Genomic DNA, 22,277 nt, shown 5'->3' on the forward strand with positions numbered 1-22,277 from the left:
CACTGCACAGCTATTTTCAGGTCTCTCTAAAGATGTTAGATCTGGTTCAAGTCCATCAAGGACATTCAGAGACTTGTCCCAAAACCACTCCTGCATTGTCTCAGCTGTGTGGTTAGGGTCATTGTCCTATTGGATGGTGAACCTTCACCCCAGTCTGAGGTCCTGAAGGCTCTGGAGCAGGTTTTCATCAAGGGTCTCTCTGTACTTTGTTCTATTCATTTTTGCCTCGATCCTGACTAGTCTCCCAGTCCCTGCCACTGAAAAACATCTTACAGCATGGTGCTGCCACCACCATGCTTCACCGTAGGATGGTGCCAGTTTGGCATTCAGGCCAAAGAGTTCAATCTCGGTTTCATCCTTTAGCTGCCTTTTGGCAAATGTCATGTGGCTTATACTGAAGAGTCGCTTCCGTCTGGCCACTCTACCATAAAGGCCTGATTGGTGGAGTGGTACAGAGATGGGTGTCCTTCTGGAAGGTTCTCCCATCTCCACAAAGGAACTCTAGAGCTCTGTCAGAGTGACCATCGGGTTCTTGGTCATCTCCCTGACCAAGGCCCTTCTCCCCCGACTTGGTGGTTCCAATCTTCTTCCATTTAAGAATGAAAGATGCCACTGTGTTCTTGGGGACCTTCAATACTGCAGACATTTTTTGGTGACCTTACCCAGATCTGTGCCTCAACACAATCCTATCTCAGAGCTCTACAGATAATTGCTTTGACCTCATGACTTGGTTTTTGATCTGACATGCACTGTCAACTGTGGGACCTTATATAGACAGGTGTGTGCCTTTCCAAATCATGTCCAATCAATTGAATTTACCACAGGTGGACTCCAATCAAGTTATAGAAATATCTCACGGATGATCAATGGAAACAGGATGCACCTGAGCTCAATTTCGAGTCTCATAGCAAAGGGTCTGAATACTTATGTAAATAAGGTATTTATGTTTTTTATTTTTAATAAATCCGCAAACATTTCTAAAAAACTTTTTTCACATAGTCATTATGGGTTATTGTGTGTAGATTGCCAATTCACATGCGCATCAAGAGAACATCCCTGGTCATCCCTACTGCCTCTGATCTGGTGGACTCACTAAACACACATGCTTCATTTGTAAATTATGTCTAAGCGTTGGAGTGTGCTCTTGGCTTTCCGTAAATAAAATTTAAAAAAAGAAAATTGTGGCATCTGGTTTGCTTAATATAAGGAATTTGTACTTTTAGTTTTGATACTTAAGTATATTTTAGCAATTACATTTACTTTTGATACCTAGGTATATTTAAAACCAAATACTTTTATACTTTTACTCAAGTAATATTTTACTGGGTGCCTTTCACTTTTACTTGAGTCATTTTCGATTCATGTATCTTTACTTTTACACAAGTATGGCAATTGGGTACTTTTTCCACCACTGCAAATTTCAAATTTTAAATGGAATGTTGCATATGTAAAACATGGACATTTTCATAAATAAAAGCCATCGACAAACTGACACCTTCAGACACCCAGAAGGGGTAATGTGTCAACATTCTGCACCTCGACTAACCTGTACCCTCGCACATTGACTCGGTACCGGCACCCCCTATATATAGTCTCATTATTGTTATTTTATTGTGTTACTTTTTATTACATTTTTTACTTCAATTTATTTAGTAAATATTTTCTTAACTCTATTTCTTGAACTGTATTGTTGGATAAGGGCTTGTAAGTAAGCATTTCACGGTAAGGTCTTCTTCGCCTGTTGTATTCAGCGCATGTGACAAATACAATTTGATTTGATGATCGTCCAGGGATTTTCCCCAGTCATGGTAGACTCCACATACACATCTCTCCTGGTTGTGCCCCCCTCTTGCATGTGTGTGGCGGTGGTGGTGGGGAGGGGGTTGTATTCTATTTCCAGACCCAGGACTGAGCCCCTTCAATCCCCCCACCATCCATGCACTGCCCTGGGAAAGAGAGAAGCACTGGAGAGAGACCCCCAGCCCACCCCGGCATGGAGAGCAGTGTAACTGTTGAAGTTTAAGTGATAAACAACAATACAGATAAAAACAAATAAATCAAAAACAGTGTGCAGGTGTGTTTGGGTGTGTGGTTGGGTGTGTGCGTGTGTGTGGTTGGGTGTGTGCGTGTGTGTGGTTGGGTGTGTGCGTGTGTGTGTGTGTGGGTGGGAGTGTTTATAAACCAAAGATGTGCTCACAGTTGCATGTTCCTTGAGAAAATACTCAGTCTGTTATCAATTACTATTTTTTGACAGTCTATATGAATGTCCTGACAGTCTATATGAGTGCCCTGACAGTCTATATGAATGTCCTGACAGTCTATATGAGTGCCCTGACAGTCTATATGAATGTCCTGACAGTCTATATGAATGCCCTGACAGTCTATATGAATGCCCTGACAGTCTATATGAATGCCCTGACAGTCTATATGAATGTCCTGACAGTCTATATGAATGCACTGACAGTCTATATGAATGCCCTGACAGTCTATATGAATGTCCTGACAGTCTATATGAATGCACTGACAGTCTATATGAATGCCCTGACAGTCTATATGAATGTCCTGACAGTCTATATGAATGCACTGACAGTCTATATGAATGCCCTGACAGTCTATATGAATGCCCTGACAGTCTATATGAGTGCACTGACAGTCTATATGAATGCACTGACAGTCTATATGAATGCACTGACAGTCTATATGAATGCACTGACAGTCTATATGAGTGCCCTGACAGTCTATATGAATGTCCTGACAGTCTATATGAGTGCACTGACAGTCTATATGAATGCACTGACAGTCTATATGAATGCACTGACAGTCTATATGAGTGCCCTGACAGTCTATATGAATGTCCTGACAGTCTATATGAGTGCACTGACAGTCTATATGAATGCACTGACAGTCTATATGAATGCACTGACAGTCTATATGAATGCACTGACAGTCTATATGAATGCACTGACAGTCTATATGAATGCCCTGACAGTCTATATGAATGCACTGACAGTCTATATGAATGCACTGACGGTCTTTATACATTTTATTGAACCTTTATTTCATCAGGGAGTCATACTGAGACCAAGGTCTCTTACACACATCAATATAAATACCAAATGCAAGCAGAAAGAAAGAAAAACACTAGACACCAGAACATCACATTTTAGAACGTTTTGAAGATTGTTCCACAAATAAGGTGCAAGAAAACAAAAAGCTGATTTACCTAACTCAGTAGAGACCAAAGGAGTTTCTAGAGTTAACCAGGTGTGGTAACCAGGTGTGGTAACTTGTATGTCTAAAGGTTAGTAATGATGTTTGATGAAGTGGGACTTTTTGTAAAAGGACTTTATAAATTAAAACATAGCAATGTATCAACCTACGTGACATCGAAGAGGACCAACCAACTTTCTGGTAGAGAATCCAGTAATGATTACTAAAATTGTTGCCCGTCATAAAGCGCAGTGCTCTTTGATAAACTGCATCTGACAGCTTTAATGAAGTGGCAGCTGCATTCATATAGATGTCACCATAGTCTAGGACATATAGGAACTTAAACTGAATCTGCTTTTTACTATTTAGCGAGAGGCAGGACATAGGCATGTATATTCTTTGTACAATCAAGTCAATATTTTGTTTGTTAACAGTAAAAAAAAGCAGGACCCAGAATTGACCCCTGTGGGACACCTTTCGTAATATCAAGGAAACCTGATTTAACACCATCAGTAGATATACATGGCGTTCTATCTATCTAAATGAAGTAGTGTATATCTGAATTATGGCACTACACATGACGTCTTCAATGTAATCTATTGTCTTTGTAACATAAGGTCAGTAATACACATTATATCAATTTCTATAGCCTTGAGTTTCAGTCGTAATATGACAATGATTAAATTAGATCCGATTTTCTGCCAAGTAGGATATCAGTCCAATCAGATTGCATGTGTGTGTGTAGATGTGTGCACATGTATGTGTATGTGATGTGTGCACATGTATGTGAAAGCATGTAGAGTGTAAGTGTACAGTATGTATGACGAGGCTTTGGTAGTTTGCTGCTGCTCATTTGACCCTTGATGTGGGGGTGTCCTGTGTGTACAGCACAGCTAAATCAAGTGGGTGTGTGCGGCCTGTCAACGTACCACTGTACATCTGTGTGTGCCCTGTGGCCATGTCAGAAAGAAAGGGGATATGTTTGTCTTTGTATATAGTTCATGTGGAAACATAGACAGTATACTAATTAGTCCTTGACAGCGCTTTGGAAACTCACCTGAAGAAGGGTTCGAAAGGCTAGCATGCGTCGTGTTATTTTCATCATTATATCTTGAATACAACATGTTTCTTTCATCTTCTTCTCTCGCGCTCTACAAACACTGTCTTGTGTTTCTATGCCACGAGCTATTTAGTGTGATTAGCATTGGCTCTGTAAGACATGTGTCTCTACAATGTGCAGCAACTCAATTAAGACATATGCTAGCTAGCTAGGACATGTGAACCCACAGTATCCCCTGTACCCCAGTCTAGCAAGCAGTCTAGCAAGTCTCCCCCTGTCTGGCATACACGTCAACACCAGGATAGGTGTTGATTGTGAAAGGATGGCATTGTTGTTGTTAAAGAAATACATCACTTGGTAATACTACAGTAATATGACCACTGTCCTACTGTTTATATACTATTTGTTATTGGCTGTAGAATATATAGAGTTCTTAAATGTTTCCATGAAAAAAACCTGCATTCAGTCCCTTTCATTTCCAGTTTTTCCAAAGCGAATTATTTGTACTTTTTGCTTCTATTTTGGTCATTTTGACATCATGGTTTTTAGAGCATGCTGACACAGACATGGCTCTGTTTTTTCCATAGCTGTACAAATGGTTGGCTAGCTAGCTAGTTCTGCCTATATCAATGAATTATTGTTGAGTGGTAATTGAGCTTCTTAGTAACTCCACTATAACAGCACAGCATAGTTGATTAGTGTCTCTTAGTTCTCCATGTGAAGCTACACAGTTGGAGAGGGAGTTTTCACATAAACATTATTGAAGCTCAGTTTCACAGCAGAGCTGAGTGCACTGTAGGGATGGGTGTTTGAACTTTTAATTCCGTATTTTTATTTCCATCTCTCACTTCACTTGCTACACATGGAGATATTTGCCCATTTGATTGGCCAACAAAAGCAACAAACTATAATCTTTGGTGAAGGCTATCTGTCTTTTTTGGGGTGGGGGCACACCACATATAAACTACATTCAAAAGTTTATTGTTTTATTAAATTAAGAATTTCAAATGTCATGGTATTATCCTTGCGTGTAACAATGTCACATGGATATTTTAATTGAATTTAGAAAAAATATTTTCATTGTTAAAATAGACATATTTTTTTGCCGTAAAAAATGAATACCCACACATGATCAACAACTAACGCATGTTTGGATATTGTAATATTGAAATAACCGTGCCCCTCCCTAATGCACTGGAGGAGAACCTTTCAAGTTCAAGAACACTCTCTTGCTAAAACAAACACTGGCCCTTTATTCTGCTGTACTGCTAAATGTTGCATTGAAGTTATGCTAGCGCTGAGCATGTGGAGGCTAGGGGGGTTGTTGAGAGCATGAATTAAACAACTCCTCCGGTTAAGTGATGCAGGATCTAGCAGCGACAGGTTTTAGATATGAAACACAGGCAAGGGAGTAGAGGGAGAAAGCCTGCTAGGCTGCTACTGGAACTACAGCCAAACTGTAGATAGCTGAAACTTCCCATTCAGCTCAGCTGCATGGATACATACTCAGCCATTCTGTTTTCTGTGTGCTGAGGTCTACTCTCCCTAGTCTATGCTTAATCTTGCTGTAATCATTATCTTGCTGAAAACAGAGCTGTCCCTGGATGATGACGTAAAGTATCCACACTGCATCACGTTGCCATTTTAGCTGTATAATCTGATGAAGTGTGTGCATGACCTTCTGCGTGTCAGTGTCAGAGTGGCGTTGTGACCTGTCTGTTCCTGTGTTTGTGTGTGTTGATGTTCCAGCTGAACTCCCAGATGAACTCCGTCAGCAGCTCGGAGGACATCAAACCCCCGCTGGGTCTCAACGGGGTGATGAAGGTGCCCGCCCAGCCCTCGCCGGGGTGCATGCCTCTCTCCCTCACCAAACACATCTGTGCCATCTGCGGAGACCGCTCCTCAGGTACAGTAGGTGCCCTAAGGTTACAGTCATACATGCACTCAAACACACACACACACACACACCACTGAAACGTCTGTGTCATCTGTGGCGACTGCAATACCACCATGGTCATCACCATTTCACGTGAGTCCACACACACACACACACACACACACACACACACACACACACACACACACACACACACACACACACACACACACACACACACACACACACACACACACACACACACACACACACACACACACACACACACACACACACTCACATTGAAAGCCTGACTCACATACGCCGTAGATACATAACACACCTCATACTTTCTCTTAGCTGGGTTAACGAGGAATGAAAGCAGCTGTGGTGTCTGCAGCACAGGGAGAGGAAGTGTTTTACTCTACTGCACTTTGCCTCGTATCAGACAGGATGTGGAGGAGATGGTTAATATTTGACAGAATATCAGACAGGATGTGGAGGAGATGGTTAATATTTGACAGAATATCAAACATGATGTGGAGGAGATGGTTAATATCAGACAGGATGTGGAGGAGATGGTTAATATCAGACAGAATATCAGACAGGATGTGGAGGAGATGGTTAATATCAGACAGGATGTGGAGGAGAAGGTTAATATCAGACAGAATATTAGACAGGATGTGGAGGAGAAGGTTAATATGAGACAGAATATCAGACAGGATGAGGAGGAGATGGTTAATATCAGACAGAATATCAGACAGGATGTGGAGGAGAAGGTTAATATCAGACAGAATATCAGACAGGATGTGGAGGAGATTGTTAATATCAGACAGGATGTGGAGGAGAAGGTTAATATCAGACAGATATCAGACAGACGCTTAGAGGTTAGTGATCTTCATAAACGCTGTTCATCAGGACAACACCATGTCATAACATAGTAACATACATTACGCTTATAGTCACCATTTTCACCCCTCTGTTATTGTCCAAACAGTATGTAATCAATATCATTTTTCCTTTATTATCCTCAATAAGAAACTGAGGATATGTGTGTGGGAAATGTGTCTTAAATGTCTAATAGCCACTCTCTATGTACTTTTTGAAGTTAAAACGATGTGTCTGTCCCCAGGTAAACATTATGGAGTGTACAGCTGTGAGGGCTGTAAAGGCTTCTTCAAGAGGACAGTGCGGAAGGACCTGACCTATACCTGCCGCGACAACAAGGACTGTCTGATCGACAAGCGCCAGCGCAACCGCTGCCAGTATTGTCGCTACCAGAAGTGTCTGGCCTGTGGAATGAAGAGAGAAGGTACAGCACATGCCGTTGAGGATAAAGGCCTTATTTATCCTCTCTCTCTGCCTGTCTGTACTATCTCTCCCTCTCTCTCTGCCTGTCTGTACTATCTCTCCCTCTCTCTCTGCCTGTCTGTACTATCTCTCCCTCTCTCTGCCTGTCTGTACTATCTCTCCCTCTTTCTCTGCCTGTCTGTACAATCTCTCCCTCTCTCTCTGCCTGTCTGTACTATCTCTCCCTCTCTCTCTGCCTGTCTGTACTATCTCTTCCTCTCTCTCTCTGCCTGTCTGTACTATCTCTCCCTCTCTCTCTGCCTGTCTGTACTATCTCTCCCTCTCTCTCTGTATGTCTTTCTATCTCTCGCTCGCTCTGTCTGTCTTTCTATCTCTCTCTCACTCTGTCTGTCTTTCTATCTCTCCCTCTCTCTGTCTGTCTTTCTATCTATCTCTCTCTCCCTTTCTCTCTGTCTGTCTTTCTATCTCTCCTTCTCTCTCTCTCTCTGTCTTTCTCTCTCTCTCTCTCTCTCTCTCTCTCTCTCTCTCTCTCTCTCTCTCTCTCTCTCTCTCTCTCTCTCTCTCTCTCTCTCTCTCTCTCTCTCTCTCTCTCTCTGTCTGTCTGTCTTTATATCGATCTCTCTGTCTATCTTTCTATCTCTCTCCCTGTCTACCTTTCTCTATCTCCATCTCTATCCCTCTCTCTCACACACACACGTGCGCACGCATGCACACACACACAGGATCACTTCAACCTTCCCTCTGTCAGGAATCATTCAGCTCCTCATGTAGAGAACTTGAAGTGTGTTGAGATCACTTGTGTGATAATGAGAGCTCAACTCATCTGCCTCTTCATTACTATTGAATGAGGAGCAGTAATTGCAGAGGACTCACATTGTGCATGTATAATTACTGGCTTCCTCAGAGGCGTTCAAGATTGAAATAAGCAGATAATGGAAAATGGAAGTCTTTATTACAGGTGATTCATATCAGGGCTCTTCAGTGATTGGTAGCCTTCATAGGCAGACCTACTCATGATGAATACTTTCTGATTTCACTTGAAGAGCAATGATTTACCACAAGAGAGGGAGAGCAGGTAGGAGAAGGAAGGGGGGAGGAGAGAGAGAACGAGAGAGAAAATGGAAGAGTTTGTTTTAGCACTTCATAAGAGAGGAGGAAATTAGCACTCTTAGCACACTTGTTCACACTTCCTGTAGGAAGCAGAGAGTGGATGACACACTAGCTCTCTCCATCAGAACCATTGATCTAGAATACTGTTTTAACTCCTATGTTCAGTCATTAAATATTATGGCTTTAGAGACAGAATGTGGTATTCCAGTTATTAAGGTATATGTATAATCTGAAGCACACAGTCCCCTTCCATATCAGAAATCACTTTATGTTATTCTAGGATCAGCTTTCCCTGTTCTGAATATGAACCACTGCACCAGGCAAAAACAATACAAAGCTGATCCTAGACCAACATGCAGATGTTCAGCCCACCGTTAACCAATGGGTGTCAGACGCAGAACAAAACCAAAGCAAAGGAAGAGAGAAAACAAGAGAGTCTATGATAAGTAGATAAGAGCTTTTCTTTCTCGGCCCAATTTGTCTTGACCTCAGCATGCACCCCTCATCCCTCCCTCCCTACCCCCATTCACTCTTATTTATATCATCATAGGGCTCAACCTCCGTTCAAGGATATGATCATTTACTGCCTTTCACCTCACTGTGCTGCCTAAGCCCCCCTGTACCCCGAGGCAGGGGGAGAACAAGGTAGCGGTAGTCCAAAAGGCTGAGCGAATCTGCAGAAAAACAGGATTAAATGAATTGATGCTCTCCCAGTCAGGGGAAGGGGGAAATAAAGCTAACATGATTTCAGCCCTCCTCACCTCTCTCTGACTCCAGCACAACTATTCTACCCTTGGGCTGACCCCCACCGCCAGACAGCAGTTCCTCTAAAGTGGGGCCCCTCGTCCCCCCCTCCTCCTCCCCTCCCCTCCTCTTCTCTCCCTGTCCTCCCCTTCCCAGAACCCCCACCCCTGTGATTCAGCACTTGGAATAGGAAGAAATAAGAAAGAAAAGAAAGAAAGAATATGAAGTGTCTTCATTTGTGTGCATGTGTGTAGGTGTGTGTGTGCGTGTGTGTAGATGTGTGTGTGTGGGGGAGTGTTTACGTTTAGTGGGAAGAGGAGAGGGAAGAAATGGGTTGAAACCCAGAGGCAGCGCATAGCAACCGCCTCCCCTTACGGTCTCATATGAACACACATACGCCTCTCTGGGTGGAGGTGCGGTTAGTGTTGCCTCGGCCACAGTGAGCCTCGGTGTCTGCTCAGCACACAAACCACTTCCTGTGTCTCCCTGCCAAGCCAATCACACAGCAGATCCAACATGTTCCCGCTTTACACAGAGACGTAGTGATTATTTACTGGACAGACTAAAAACAACATTATTTTACACAAAGACCCCATTGATGTGTGTCTGTGCGCCAGTCAGTCTGTCATGCACAGTGGCATAAACATGCAAGGGCATAAATGAGGACTCGTACCACATCCATTATTAATGTGTCAATATATGGTGGTCATGAAAGGAGCTTGTTGTTTGTTATTGTGCTCTACATTGAGACCGAGCAGGAGAGAGGGTCCTTGTATGAAGCGTTTGTATATGTTGTGTCCACACTCTACTGTATTTCCTGTCATGTCTCTATTCACGTGTCCTGTAATTATGGGGACTCACATATTTCAGTGTAGATCTGTTACCTCGGTCTTTATATCAGACTTAATGTAATAATAATGACACGCACACAAACACCGCACACACTAGACAACACCGCAGCAGCAGTAGTGACCGGAACCAGTTTTGTTACACACAGCCGTCCAGGAGGAGCGCCAGCGGGCCAAAGAGCGCAGCGAGAACGAGGTGGAGTCCACCAGTGGCGTCAACGAGGACATGCCCGTGGAGAAGGTCCTGGAGGCCGAGCTCGCTGTGGAACCCAAGACCGAGACCTACACCGAGACCAACCTGGGCATGCCATCCAACTCGGTGAGTCACTACACCGTATGTTCACCCTGTACTCTGTCCTGAAGAGCAGGAGCCGTTTACACATACAGTGCATTCGGAAAGTATTCAGACCGCTTGACTTTTTCCACATTTTGTTACGTTGCAGCCGTATTCTAAAATGGATTACATTTAAAAAATCTCCCCTCAATCAACACACAATACCCCATAATGAAAAAGTGAAAACAGGTGCTTAGAAGTGTTTAGAAATACCTTAATTACACAAGTATTCAGATCCTTTGCTATGAGACGTGAAATTGAGCTCAGGTGCTTCCGGTTTCCATTGATCATCCCTCAGATGTTTCTACAACTTGATTGGAGTCCACCTGTGATAAATTCAATTGATTGGGCATTATTTGGAAAGGCACACATCTGTCAATGTAAGGTCCCACAGTTGACAGTGCATGTCAGAGCAAAAAGCAACTCCGGGGTGGAAGGAATTGTCCGTAGAGCTCCGAGACGGGATTGTGTCGAGGTACAGATCTGGGGAAGGGTAACAAAACATTTCTGCAGCATTGAAGGTCCCCAAGAACACAGTGGTCTCCATCATTCTTAAATGGAAGAAGCTTGGAACCACCAAGACTCTTCCTAGAGCTGGCCGCCCAACCAAACTGGGCTATCGAGGGAGAGGAGCCTTGGTCAGGGAGGTGACCAAGAACCAGATGGTCACGCTGACAGAGCTTTAGAGTTCCTCTGTGGAGATGGGAGAACCTTCCAGAAGGACAACCATCTCTGCAGCACTCCACCAATCAGGCCTTTATGGTAGAGTGGGCAGATGGAAGCGACTCCTCAGTAAAAGCCACATGACAGCCCGCTTGGAGTTTGCCAAAAGGCAGCTAAAGACTCTCATACAATGAGAAACAAGAACCTCTGGTCTGATGAAACCGAGATTGAACTCTTTGGCTTGAATGCCAAGCGTCACGTCTGGAGGAAACCTGGCACAATCTCTATGATGAAGCATGGTGGTGGCAGCATCATGCTGTGGGGATGTTTTTCAGCGGCATGGACTGGGAGACTAGTCAGGATCGAGGGAAAGATGAACGGCGCAAAGTACTTAGAGATCCAAAACCTGCTCCAGAGCGCTCAGGACCTCAGACTGGGGTGAAGGTCCACCTTCCAACAGGACAATGACCCTAAGCACACAGCCAAGACAGCGTAGGAGTGGCTTCGGGACGTCTCTGAATGTCCTTCAGTGGCCCGGCCAGAGCCCGGACTTGAACCCGATCAAACATCTCTGGAAAGAACTGAAAATAGCTGTGCAGCAACGCTCCCCATTCAACCTGACAGAGCTTGAGAGGATCTGCAGAGAAGAATGGGAGAAACTCCCCAAATACAGGTGTGCCAAGCTTGTAGCGTCATATCCAACAAGACTCGAGACTGCAATATCTGTCAAAAGTACTTCAACAAAGTACTAAGTAAAGGGTCTGAATACTTATGTATGTGATATTTCCATTTTATTTCATTTTATTTTTCAAAAATGTCTAAAAATGTGTTTTTGCTTTGTCATCATGGGGTATTGTGTGTAGATTGAAGAGGGAAAAAAAACTATTGAATCCATTTTACAATAATGAAATGTGGAAAAAGGCAAGGGGTCTGAATACTTTCCGAATGCACTGTATATGTACAATGACACCAACACACTTATCCACATATGCACATGCACATACACACTCACTCTCCATTTTCTAAAATGTTCCCTCGGTATGAAACAGGTTCCTCAGCCTCTGACGTGTGTCGTTGCAGTAATGGCCATTATTAACATGTAATCAGTGTTATCACAACAATTTGCCACACCATTACAGTTCAACTATGCTGCAATCTGACAGTCTTCATTATCCTCTCTGGAGCGGGACTCCCCAGGGTATCGCTTGATTGACAGGGAGCAGCCATTAGCCAACATGAGGATGAGGAACAAATCACATAAAATCAAATAGTATTTGTCACAGTCGCCGAATACAGCAGGTGTAGACCTTACCGTGAAATGCTTACTTCACAAGGCCGCAGGAAATAAGCTTTAAAATATCAAAATAATTCTCTGCCTCAAGAAAAATGTTTAGAATTGTGGGTAATTACCTATAAAACTGCAAAATGTTATTTCCACCAACAAGAGGGGTATAAACAGTTTGGGATCACATGGGTTGTGAGGTGGGGGTTTGTTACTACGCCGATAAATGACGATATCCATCTGGACCTTTGCCACTTAGGAAATTTGTGTGACCAGACCTTCTCAAATAGTACTTGAGTACGAGACTATGTCTGGCTCAACCGTGAATAAGACAACAGACTAAGGAATTAACATGGTCCACACACCCCCGCACAGTCGTGGAGAGGGCACTGTAGCGTCTCTTCCCCCTCAGGAGAATGAAAAGATTTTGCATGGGCCCTCAGATCCTCAAAAAGTTCTACAGCTGCACCATCGAGAGCATCTTAACTAGCTGCATCACGCTTGGTATAGTGAATGCACGTCACTTGTTCTTGACCACAAAATGTTACAGAAGGTGGTGTGGACAGACCAGTACATGACTGGTGCCGAGCTCCCTGCCATCCAGAACCATCAGGCGGTGTCAGAGGAAGGCACGAAAAATTGCCAAAGACTCCAGCTAACCTAGCCATAGACTGTTCACTCTGCTACTCTTGAACCAACAGGCTCTGAGACAGCTTCTACCCGGAAGCCATACGTAAGACTGCTAAATAGCCAGACAGCTAAATAGTAAATTAATGGTACCCAAACAATCTGCACTGACTCTATGTACACTAGACTACATCTACACACATACCATATAAACACTCACTCATACACACAACATTAACACTCCCACAGAAAACCAACACACATTCATATACACTACTTATGCACATACAGACATTTTATTTTTTTATTTTACCTTTATTTAACCAGGCAAGTCAGTTAAGAACAAATTCTTATTTTCAATGACGGCCTGGGAACAGTGGGTTAACTGCCTGTTCAGGGGCAGAACGACAGATTTGTACCTTGTCGGCTTGGGGGTTTGAACTTGCAACCTTCCGGTTACTAGTCTAGCGCTCTAACCACTAGGCTACCCTGCCGCCCCACATAACACACACACATAACACACACACGCATACCGACACAACACAAACACACACACACACACACACACACACACACACACACACACACACACACACACACACACACACACACACACACACACACACACACACACACACACACACACACACACACACACACACACACACACACACACACACACTCATATTATTATCTATCCTGATGCCTAGTCACTTTACCCTGCCTTCACGTATCTACCTCAAATACCTTGTGTAAGTACGGTGTATTCGGAAAGTATTCAAACCCCTTGACTTTTTCCACATTGTGTTACATTACAGCCTTATTCTATAATGTATTTAAATGTTTTTTTTCCCTTCGTCAATCTATACACACTACCTCATGATGATAAAGGAAAAACAGGTTTTTAGAAATTTTAGCAAATATAACTGAAATATCACATTTACATAAGTATTCAGACCCTTTACTCAGTACTTTGTTGAAGCACCTTTGGCAGCGAGTACAGCCTCTTCTTGGGTATGACGCTACAAGCTTGGCACACCTGTACTTGGGGAGTTTCTCCCATTCTTCTCTGCAGATCCTCTCAAGCTCTGTCCGGTTGGATGGGGAGCGTCTCTGCACAGCTATTTCAGGTTTCCCAGATACGTTTGATAGGGTTCAATACAGGGCTCTGGCTGGACCACTCAGAGACGTGTCCCGAAGCCACTCCTGCGTTGTCTTGGCTGTGTGCTTAGGGTCATTGTTCTGTTGGAAGGTGAAACTTTCGCCTCAGTCAGAGATCCTGTGCGCTCTGGGGCAATTTTTTATCTCTCTGTAATTTGCTCCATTCATCTTTCCCTCAGTCCTGACTAGTCTCCCAGTCCCTGCCATTGAAAAACATCCCCAAAGCATGGTGCTGCCACCACTATGCTTCATCATAGGGATGGTGCCAGGTTTCCTCCAGACATGATGATTGGCATTCAGGCCAAAGAGTTCAATCTCGGTTTCATCAGACCAGAGAATCTTGTTCCTCATGGTCTGAGAGTCCTTTAGGTGCCTTTTGGAAAACTTCAAGTGGGCTTTCATGTGCCTTACTAAGGAGTGGCTTCCATCCGGCCACTCTACCATAAAGGTCTGATTGGTGGGGTGCAGCAGAGCTGGTTGTCCTTCTGGAAGGTTCTCCCATCTTCACAGAGGAACTCTGGAGCTCTTTCAGAGTGACCATCGGGTTCTTGGTCACCTCCCTGATCAAGGCCCTTCTCCACCGACTGCTCAGTTTGGCCGGGCAGCCAGCTTTATTAAAAGTCTTGGTGGTTCCAAACTTCTTCCATTTAGGAATGATGGAGGCCACTGTGTTGCTGGGGACCTTCAGTGCTGCAGACATTTTTTGGTACCTACCAGATCTGTGCCTCGGCTCGGAGCTCTACGGACAATTCCTTCAACCTCATGGGTTGGTCTTTGCTCTGTGGGACCTTATTATAGACAGGTGTGTGCCTTTCCAAATCATGTCCAATCAATTGAATTTACCACAGGTGGACTCCAATCAACTTGTGGAAACAACTCACGGATGATCAATGGAAGCAGGATGCACCTGAGCTCAATTTCAAGTCCCACAGCAAAGGGTTTGAATTCTTATGTAAATAAGGTATTTATGTTTTTTATTGTTAATAAATTAGCAAAAACTTCTAAAAACCTGTTTTCGCTTTGTCATTTGTGTAGACTGTTGAGGAAAATGTTTTATTTAATCCATTTTAGAATAAGGCTGTAACGTAACAAAATGTGGAAAAAGTCAAGTGTGAATTCTTTCCAAATGAACTGTAATCTACCTCAAATACACGTTTGCCATTGCTCTGGTACTGGTACTCCCTTTATATTGCTCCACTCTTGTGTTTTATTTGTTAACTTCCATAGCATTGTTGGGAGAGCCTCGTAAGCAAGCATTTCACGGTGAATTCACCAGTTGTATGTGATTTGATCATCTAATCTAAGGAAGGTTTTACCGACAGCATCCCACCAACCTCTGGTTTCTCAGGAATCCTACTGGAACAACAGACACAGAGTGTAGGAGAGGGAAGGAGGGAGGGAGGGAGGGACAGAGGAAGGAGGGAGGGAGGGAGCGAGGGACAGAGGGAAGGAGGGAGTGCTTCTTCTGGGACTCGTCTGTTCTGGGGGGGGAAGTGTCCTGTGAAGTGAAGGTAGAACTCTGAAGGCTGTTATGTGAGTAAATGGGAGCTGTTTTTGGGTAGATGGAAATGTACGTGATGAGCGTTGACATTTGGGAGGAGAGGGAAAGGAGAGGGAAGGGGCTGGCAGCTCTCTGACACACTAAATCACTCTGTGTGTGTGTGTCTGTCTGGGCTTCGCCTTGCCGTAACTGCTCTGCTCTACATCTCACCACTGGGGCTCTGACACCAACAGGGGGTGTCCCGCAGGAGATAGAGGAGGATATCGATCTTTTCTAGAAATCTAGCTTTGATAAAGGCAGAGAAATACCACTTGTATTGGTCATTTTTGAGTATTTCTTGGTAATTTCTAGTGGATCCATATTTGTAGGTTTTTGTTTATTTCTTGCAATGGTTTAAGGTAATGAGTTGTAGTTCAATAGGCCATGTAGATTGGGTAATGTGGGACATTTTTATTCATCTAATTTGCCCTAGCTAAAGACAACTGCTGAGACACCTCCTAGTTCCCCTTCTACTTATATTTCAATTGACACTGAAAACGATCCTCATAATCATATGAAAATTTAGGAGTAGTGATGCATCTATATGATTTTTTGGGGCCGATAACGGTATCGATATCCTTTTAAGCGTTCTAGTACAGTTAAATAGTTAACACACACACATGAACGCAGTGGCCTAAGGCACTGCATCTCAGTGCAAGAGGCGTCACTACAGTCCCTGGTTCGAATCCAGGCTGTATCACATCCGGCCGTGATTGGGAGTCCCATAGGGTGGCGCACAATTGTCGCAGCGTCGTCCGGGCCGTCATTGTAAATAAGAATTTGTTCTTAACTGACTTGCCTAGTTAAATAAAGGTTACACTCACACACACACCACACTGACCAAAAAGTTATTTTGTTGGCATTTACGTATGTCCCCATTACAAGTAAAACATAATCAAAACCTATTTATTTTACTTACTTGCTGTGCTGTTTCGTGGTTCATTTGTTCAGTCGTTTCATTCTCAACCCGGGTTTCTATGTAACAACGTTTGGGTCTTTGCGTGTCAAAAAAGATACATGTCAAATAACACTATTTGACATGTCAAATAACACGACATCTGCTTTAGTAGCTATAGTTAGCTAGCTAACTATATAGCTAGGTGTCATCATCTAAAATAACCCTAATTTGTAAGACAGTTCTTATTTGATTAATGGTGGTCGGACCCATCTATGTGAAGCTAGCCACAATAAGGATTAGCCACAATAGTGGACTTTGCACTTAGCCTTCAAAGTAAAATTATTGCATAATTATACTATTTGTATTAATTTGCCTCACTGTCAAAGACATACTTTTATTTTGAAGGCAAACTGCAAATTACACAATTGTGCAAAATCCCTATTGTGGCTAGCTTCACAACACATAACCCGGCCCGGTCGAGCCTCACTAGCCAGATGAAGCTAGCTGGCTGCATATTACGTTAGCTTTGGGCAACAGGGTTAAGTAGCTGGCTAGCTATTTATTTTCATGAACTGAAGTTCAATTTCAATAGGTGAACAATAAGTAGCAACCTAGCTAATACTTACTCACAAGGATTCCTAAATCAATGCTAAGAATAATGAAAATGACTGCAGTTTCTACTGGTCATTGTTTTTAGGCTGGTTGTATTGGTACTAGCTACCCCAGAAGTTGCAGTCCAACAAATGATGCTTTATTACCAACGTGGTATTGTAAACACATCGTTTGTGGCCGGTGTTTGCTTGTTTGCAGACTTTTTTGTACATCTTTGACGGTGCTACTGTATCTTTTTTGACACGTAAAGACCCAAACGGCGTTCCATCGTATGTATGTTGTGAAGCTAATAGCAGTGACGCTATTACTGTGTAACTCCGGTAGGGCAACATCTGAAAAATAGTGCACTTGGTAGTGTGTACTTGTGCTCGACCAGTCAGTAAAAGCCAACATCACCTATGACAGGGAACAGTTGACTGTCAAGGTCAATGAATTCCATTATCTTGGCATTTTAATGGATTTCGCCCTTTGAGTTGTCCCACTGAAATGTTCTTACTCTTTCAAAGGACTGCTGGACTTGTTCACTGCTCGATCCACACAGCAGACATTGTGGGCTAGGTTAGGAATGCTGTGTTGCACGTGTAGCGCGACATTTTACGTGGCGTTATTACATCAAGTATCTATGTCATATAGGTCTGCACGGTAGCTTTGACATCGGTTTTTAACATCGGCGTTAAACTAGACATCGGGCAATACTTATGTTGGCATTTTTAGCTAATATCGTCCGATTCCGATATGTTCACCGATATATCGTGCATCCATAGTTAGGAGTGGATTAAACAAGGGGAGAGAGGCACAGTCAGTGTTGGAATGTGTCCCTGTGCGCTGTCCCCTTGGCAGGCAGTCCCAGTATATTAGGATCCCCTCTGCCCCGTGTGTTAGTGAATCCCTGGGCCAGGGCCCGTGAATGCACACCATGAATGGGGACTGCCACTGTCTAATGACCGGGGTTTGGCGAAGCTGAATAAAGTGTGTTTATCTCATGGTGACCTAGAACCGGAGTTAAACAGGCATTAGTAACATGCCTCCAGTCAGACAAGCCAGGGCCTTCTCTTCAAGGAGGGAGGGATGGGGAGGAGTGGGGTAACACGACATTCTGGGGATTTTTCCCTACCTCTGTCTGGCTCTTTCTCACTATCCCTCTCTCTTTCGCTATGGATTTTTCTCATTCTGTCTGTGTATAATCCAACCTTGTGTGCTGTTTGAATCTGTCAAGTTGTATAATTCTTTGTCTCTCTCTTTCTCTGCTGTGTCTTTGTAAACAGAGAGGTAGGCTAATGTTGTTCAGAGCATACTTGGTTGAGGGTACTCTCAATACTCTTCTTCAACAAACAGCCCATCATGAGATCTTTACTCTCAACTCACAATTTTGTTGGACATTTGGATTAGGGACAAATCATCCATTGACTACCACATTTCTCTTTGTTGTCACGCAACTGTAGTGGGGTTTAAGCAGAATATGAAAAATGTAAAAGCCAGTCTCTGATCTCTCCCCTCCACAAGTGATCAAAATTTAATAGGACGATATGCAAGCCAGGCATTTCTGTGAGAGGAGAGGCTGAGATGGATATTGGCTGTGAATAATGCACACCAAAGCCTTCAATTCAGTCTGGAACAAAAAACACTCATGTTTGCGTCAAGCATTAAGAGGTGTCCTCAAAGCGTCTCTCATAAGCCCAAACGCTCACAGTCCCTTTCCATATCTCTCTATCTCTTTCTCAGGGGAGGGTTACGTCTCTCCTCTGGGGAGGGTTACGTCTATTTCAGAAAATGATCAGCTGGCCCCCTATCCTCCAGAGCGAAGGATGTTCACATAGAAGGAATGTAAAAGAGTTTCTCTCACAGACAGCTATGGGTTCTGTAAGGTCACAGCGGTCCCTCTTGGCCTAGGCCCGAATTCACAATATCTTCTTAAGAAGAAATGTATACTTAAGTGCCATTTTTTCCTTAACTTCATACTTAAAAATACATGAATGAAAAGTTGCTATTCCTCAATAAAGTTCTTAAACTTAAGGCAGAGAGAAAAAAAACAGTTAATGAAAGCAATTGAACATGTTTCATTCACTCACAAACTTAATCTTACATTTTCAGTATTGATTGTTTTAAATCCAATTTAAAAAATTGACCAGTAATCTCAGTAAAAATATGCTATTATTATTGTCCTTGCTAGCTAGATAGCTAGCTAGCTCGGTTGCCTAGCGACAATCATCTTAAGAAGATAGTTAAGAAGTTCATCATTGTAAATAAGAATTTGTCCTTAACTGACTTGCCCAGTTAAATAAAGGTTCAATAAAAATACAATTATTCTTCCAGACCTCAGAAGGCATTGTGGTCTCTTCCACTGTGACACCCCGTAACATCCTCTGACTGGTGTCTTCTCACTCACCTACAGTGAGATAATATGTGCTCATGGCGGGAGTGTGATCTATGTTCTCTCCTGTCATCTTCATGGTGTATACAGTGAGAAACGAGGTCAGTGTAAACACGGCTAAGAGAGCCATGCAATATTCATGAGCCTTCGCCGTGTTTAACGAGAACTCTGGGAGTTGTATTCTTTTGAGAGGCCTCGACAGAGACACAAAATAAAGCCCCTTTTGTTTTGTTTTGTTTGGGCTGCGGCTGCCTTTGGAATGAATTAGCGGATTTGTTTATGTGTTTGAAGGAGAAATACAGGCGGAAAAACTGTCGCGCTGAGCCGTGCGGTGCACAACGACTCCCACAGAGATCAGATGCTTCAATATTTATAAGATGCTTTTTTTTTTCTCCTCCCAAAGAAAAACTACTTTCAGTTTTCAAAACAGTGCTGGCTTTGTGTCTGGTTAACTGTTTCATACTGTTTCATATTTCAAGCGGTCGTGTCTGATTCTCGGCAGTCTGTTATGCAGGTGAAGGAGGACCCAAACGCGACTTAACAGAAACAGAGTTTATTAATGCTCAAATCCGAATAACTGAAATCCTCTAGATAGTTGAGGGGAAAACAACTGGAGAGCGACCACAGACTGCAGGTCGCTTCGGGTAGGCGCAGGCCGTAGTCAACAGAGACACCTGCTCACACGCAGCGTCTGAAGAAGGCACAAAACACGACAGGACAGGGTGATACACAATCACGGCAAAAAACACGACAGGACAGGGCGAAACGCAATACAGCATGGAATACAAAACAAGGAACCGACGGAACAGGGACGGAACACAAAGGAATAAATAGGGAGTCTAATCAGGGGAAAGGATCGGGAACAGGTGTGGGAATTAAATGATGATTAGGGGAATAGGAACAGCTGGGAGCAGGAACGGAACGACAGAGAGAAGAGAGAGCGAGAGAGTGAGAGAGGGAGGGGGAGAGAGAGTGATAGAACCAAACAAGACCAGCAGAGGGAAACGAATAGCATGGGGAGCACAGGGACAAGACATGACAATGAATGACAAACATGACAGTACCCCCCCACTCACCGAGCGCCTCCTGGCGCACTCGAGGAGGAATCCTGGCGGCAACGGAGGAAATCATCGATGAGCGAACGGTCCAGCACGTCCCGAGACGGAACCCAACTCCTCTCCTCAGGACCGTAACCCTCCCAATCCACTAGGTATTGGTGACCCCGTCCCCGAGAACGCATGTCCATAATTTTATGTACCTTGTAAATAGGTGCGCTCTCGACAAGGACGGGAGGGGGAGGGAAGACGAACGGGGTGCGAAGAAAGGGCTTAACACAGGAGACATGGAAGACAGGATGGACGCGACGAAGATGTCGCGGAAGAAGCAGTCGCACAGCGACAGGATTGACGACCTGGGAGACACGGAACGGACCAATGAACCGCGGAGTCAACTTACGAGAAGCTGTCGTAAGAGGAAGGTTGCGAGTGGAAAGCCACACTCTCTGGCCGCAACAATACCTTGGACTCTTAATCCTGCGTTTATTGGCGGCTCTCACCGTCTGTGCCCTGTAACGGCAAAGTGCAGACCTCACCCTCCTCCAGGTGCGCTCACAACGTTGGACAAACGCTTGAGCGGAGGGAACGCTGGACTCGGCAAGCTGGGATGAGAACAGAGGAGGCTGGTAACCCAGACTACTCTGAAACGGAGATAACCCGGTAGCAGACGAAGGAAGCGAATTGTGAGCGTATTCTGCCCAGGGGAGCTGTTCTGCCCAAGACGCAGGGTTCCTGAAAGAAAGGCTGCGTAGTATGCGACCAATCGTCTGATTGGCCCTCTCTGCTTGACCGTTAGACTGGGGATGAAACCCGGAAGAGAGACTGACGGACGCACCAATCAAACGACAGAACTCCCTCCAAAACTGTGACGTGAATTGCGGACCTCTGTCTGAAACGGCGTCTAACGGGAGGCCATGAATTCTGAATACATTCTCAATAATGATTTGTGCCGTCTCCTTAGCGGAAGGAAGTTTAGCGAGGGGAATGAAATGTGCCGCCTTAGAGAACCTATCGACAACCGTCAGAATCACAGTCTTCCCCGCAGACAAAGGCAGACCGGTAATGAAGTCTAAGGCAATGTGAGACCATGGTCGAGAAGGAATGGGGAGCGGTCTGAGACGACCGGCAGGAGGAGAGTTACCCGACTTAGTCTGCGCGCAGTCCGAACAGGCAGCCACGAAACGGCGCGTGTCACGCTCCTGAGTCGGCCACCAAAAGCGCTGGCGAATAGACGCAAGAGTGCCTCGAACACCGGGATGACCCGCTAACTTGGCAGAGTGAGCCCACTGAAGAACAGCCAGACGAGTGGAAACAGGAACGAAAAGGAGGTTACTAGGACAAGCGCGCGGCGACGCAGTGTGCGTGAGTGCTTGCTTAACCTGTCTTTCAATTCCCCAGACTGTTAACCCGATAACACGCCCATAAGGAAGAATCCCCTCGGGATCAGTAGAAGCCACAGAAGAACTAAACAGACGGGATAAGGCATCAGGCTTGGTGTTCTTGCTACCCGGACGGTAAGAAATCACAAACTCGAAACGAGCGAAAAACAACGCCCAACGAGCTTGACGGGCATTA

At 44.2% G+C, this 22,277-nt stretch overlaps 1 protein-coding gene across 5 annotated transcripts in view; it reads left to right on the forward strand.

Annotated features, from left to right (window-relative positions):
- Positions 1-22,277, forward strand: part of rxraa (retinoid X receptor, alpha a) — a 161,948-nt gene that overhangs the window by 113,084 nt on the left and 26,587 nt on the right. For 2 of the 5 annotated variants that reach the window (XM_046317406.1, XM_046317411.1), the window contains exons 4-6: positions 6,011-6,176; positions 7,279-7,458; positions 10,294-10,478. In XM_046317406.1, the coding sequence (XP_046173362.1) occupies positions 6,011-6,176; positions 7,279-7,458; positions 10,294-10,478 (531 nt within the window). The remainder of the gene's footprint in view (positions 1-6,010; positions 6,177-7,278; positions 7,459-10,293; positions 10,479-22,277) is intronic. The other 3 variants (XM_046317408.1, XM_046317407.1, XM_046317410.1) reach the window with 3 other exon arrangements.

Source organism: Oncorhynchus gorbuscha, linkage group LG20, assembly GCF_021184085.1.
Source record: "Oncorhynchus gorbuscha isolate QuinsamMale2020 ecotype Even-year linkage group LG20, OgorEven_v1.0, whole genome shotgun sequence".
Classification (NCBI taxonomy): domain Eukaryota; kingdom Metazoa; phylum Chordata; class Actinopteri; order Salmoniformes; family Salmonidae; genus Oncorhynchus; species Oncorhynchus gorbuscha.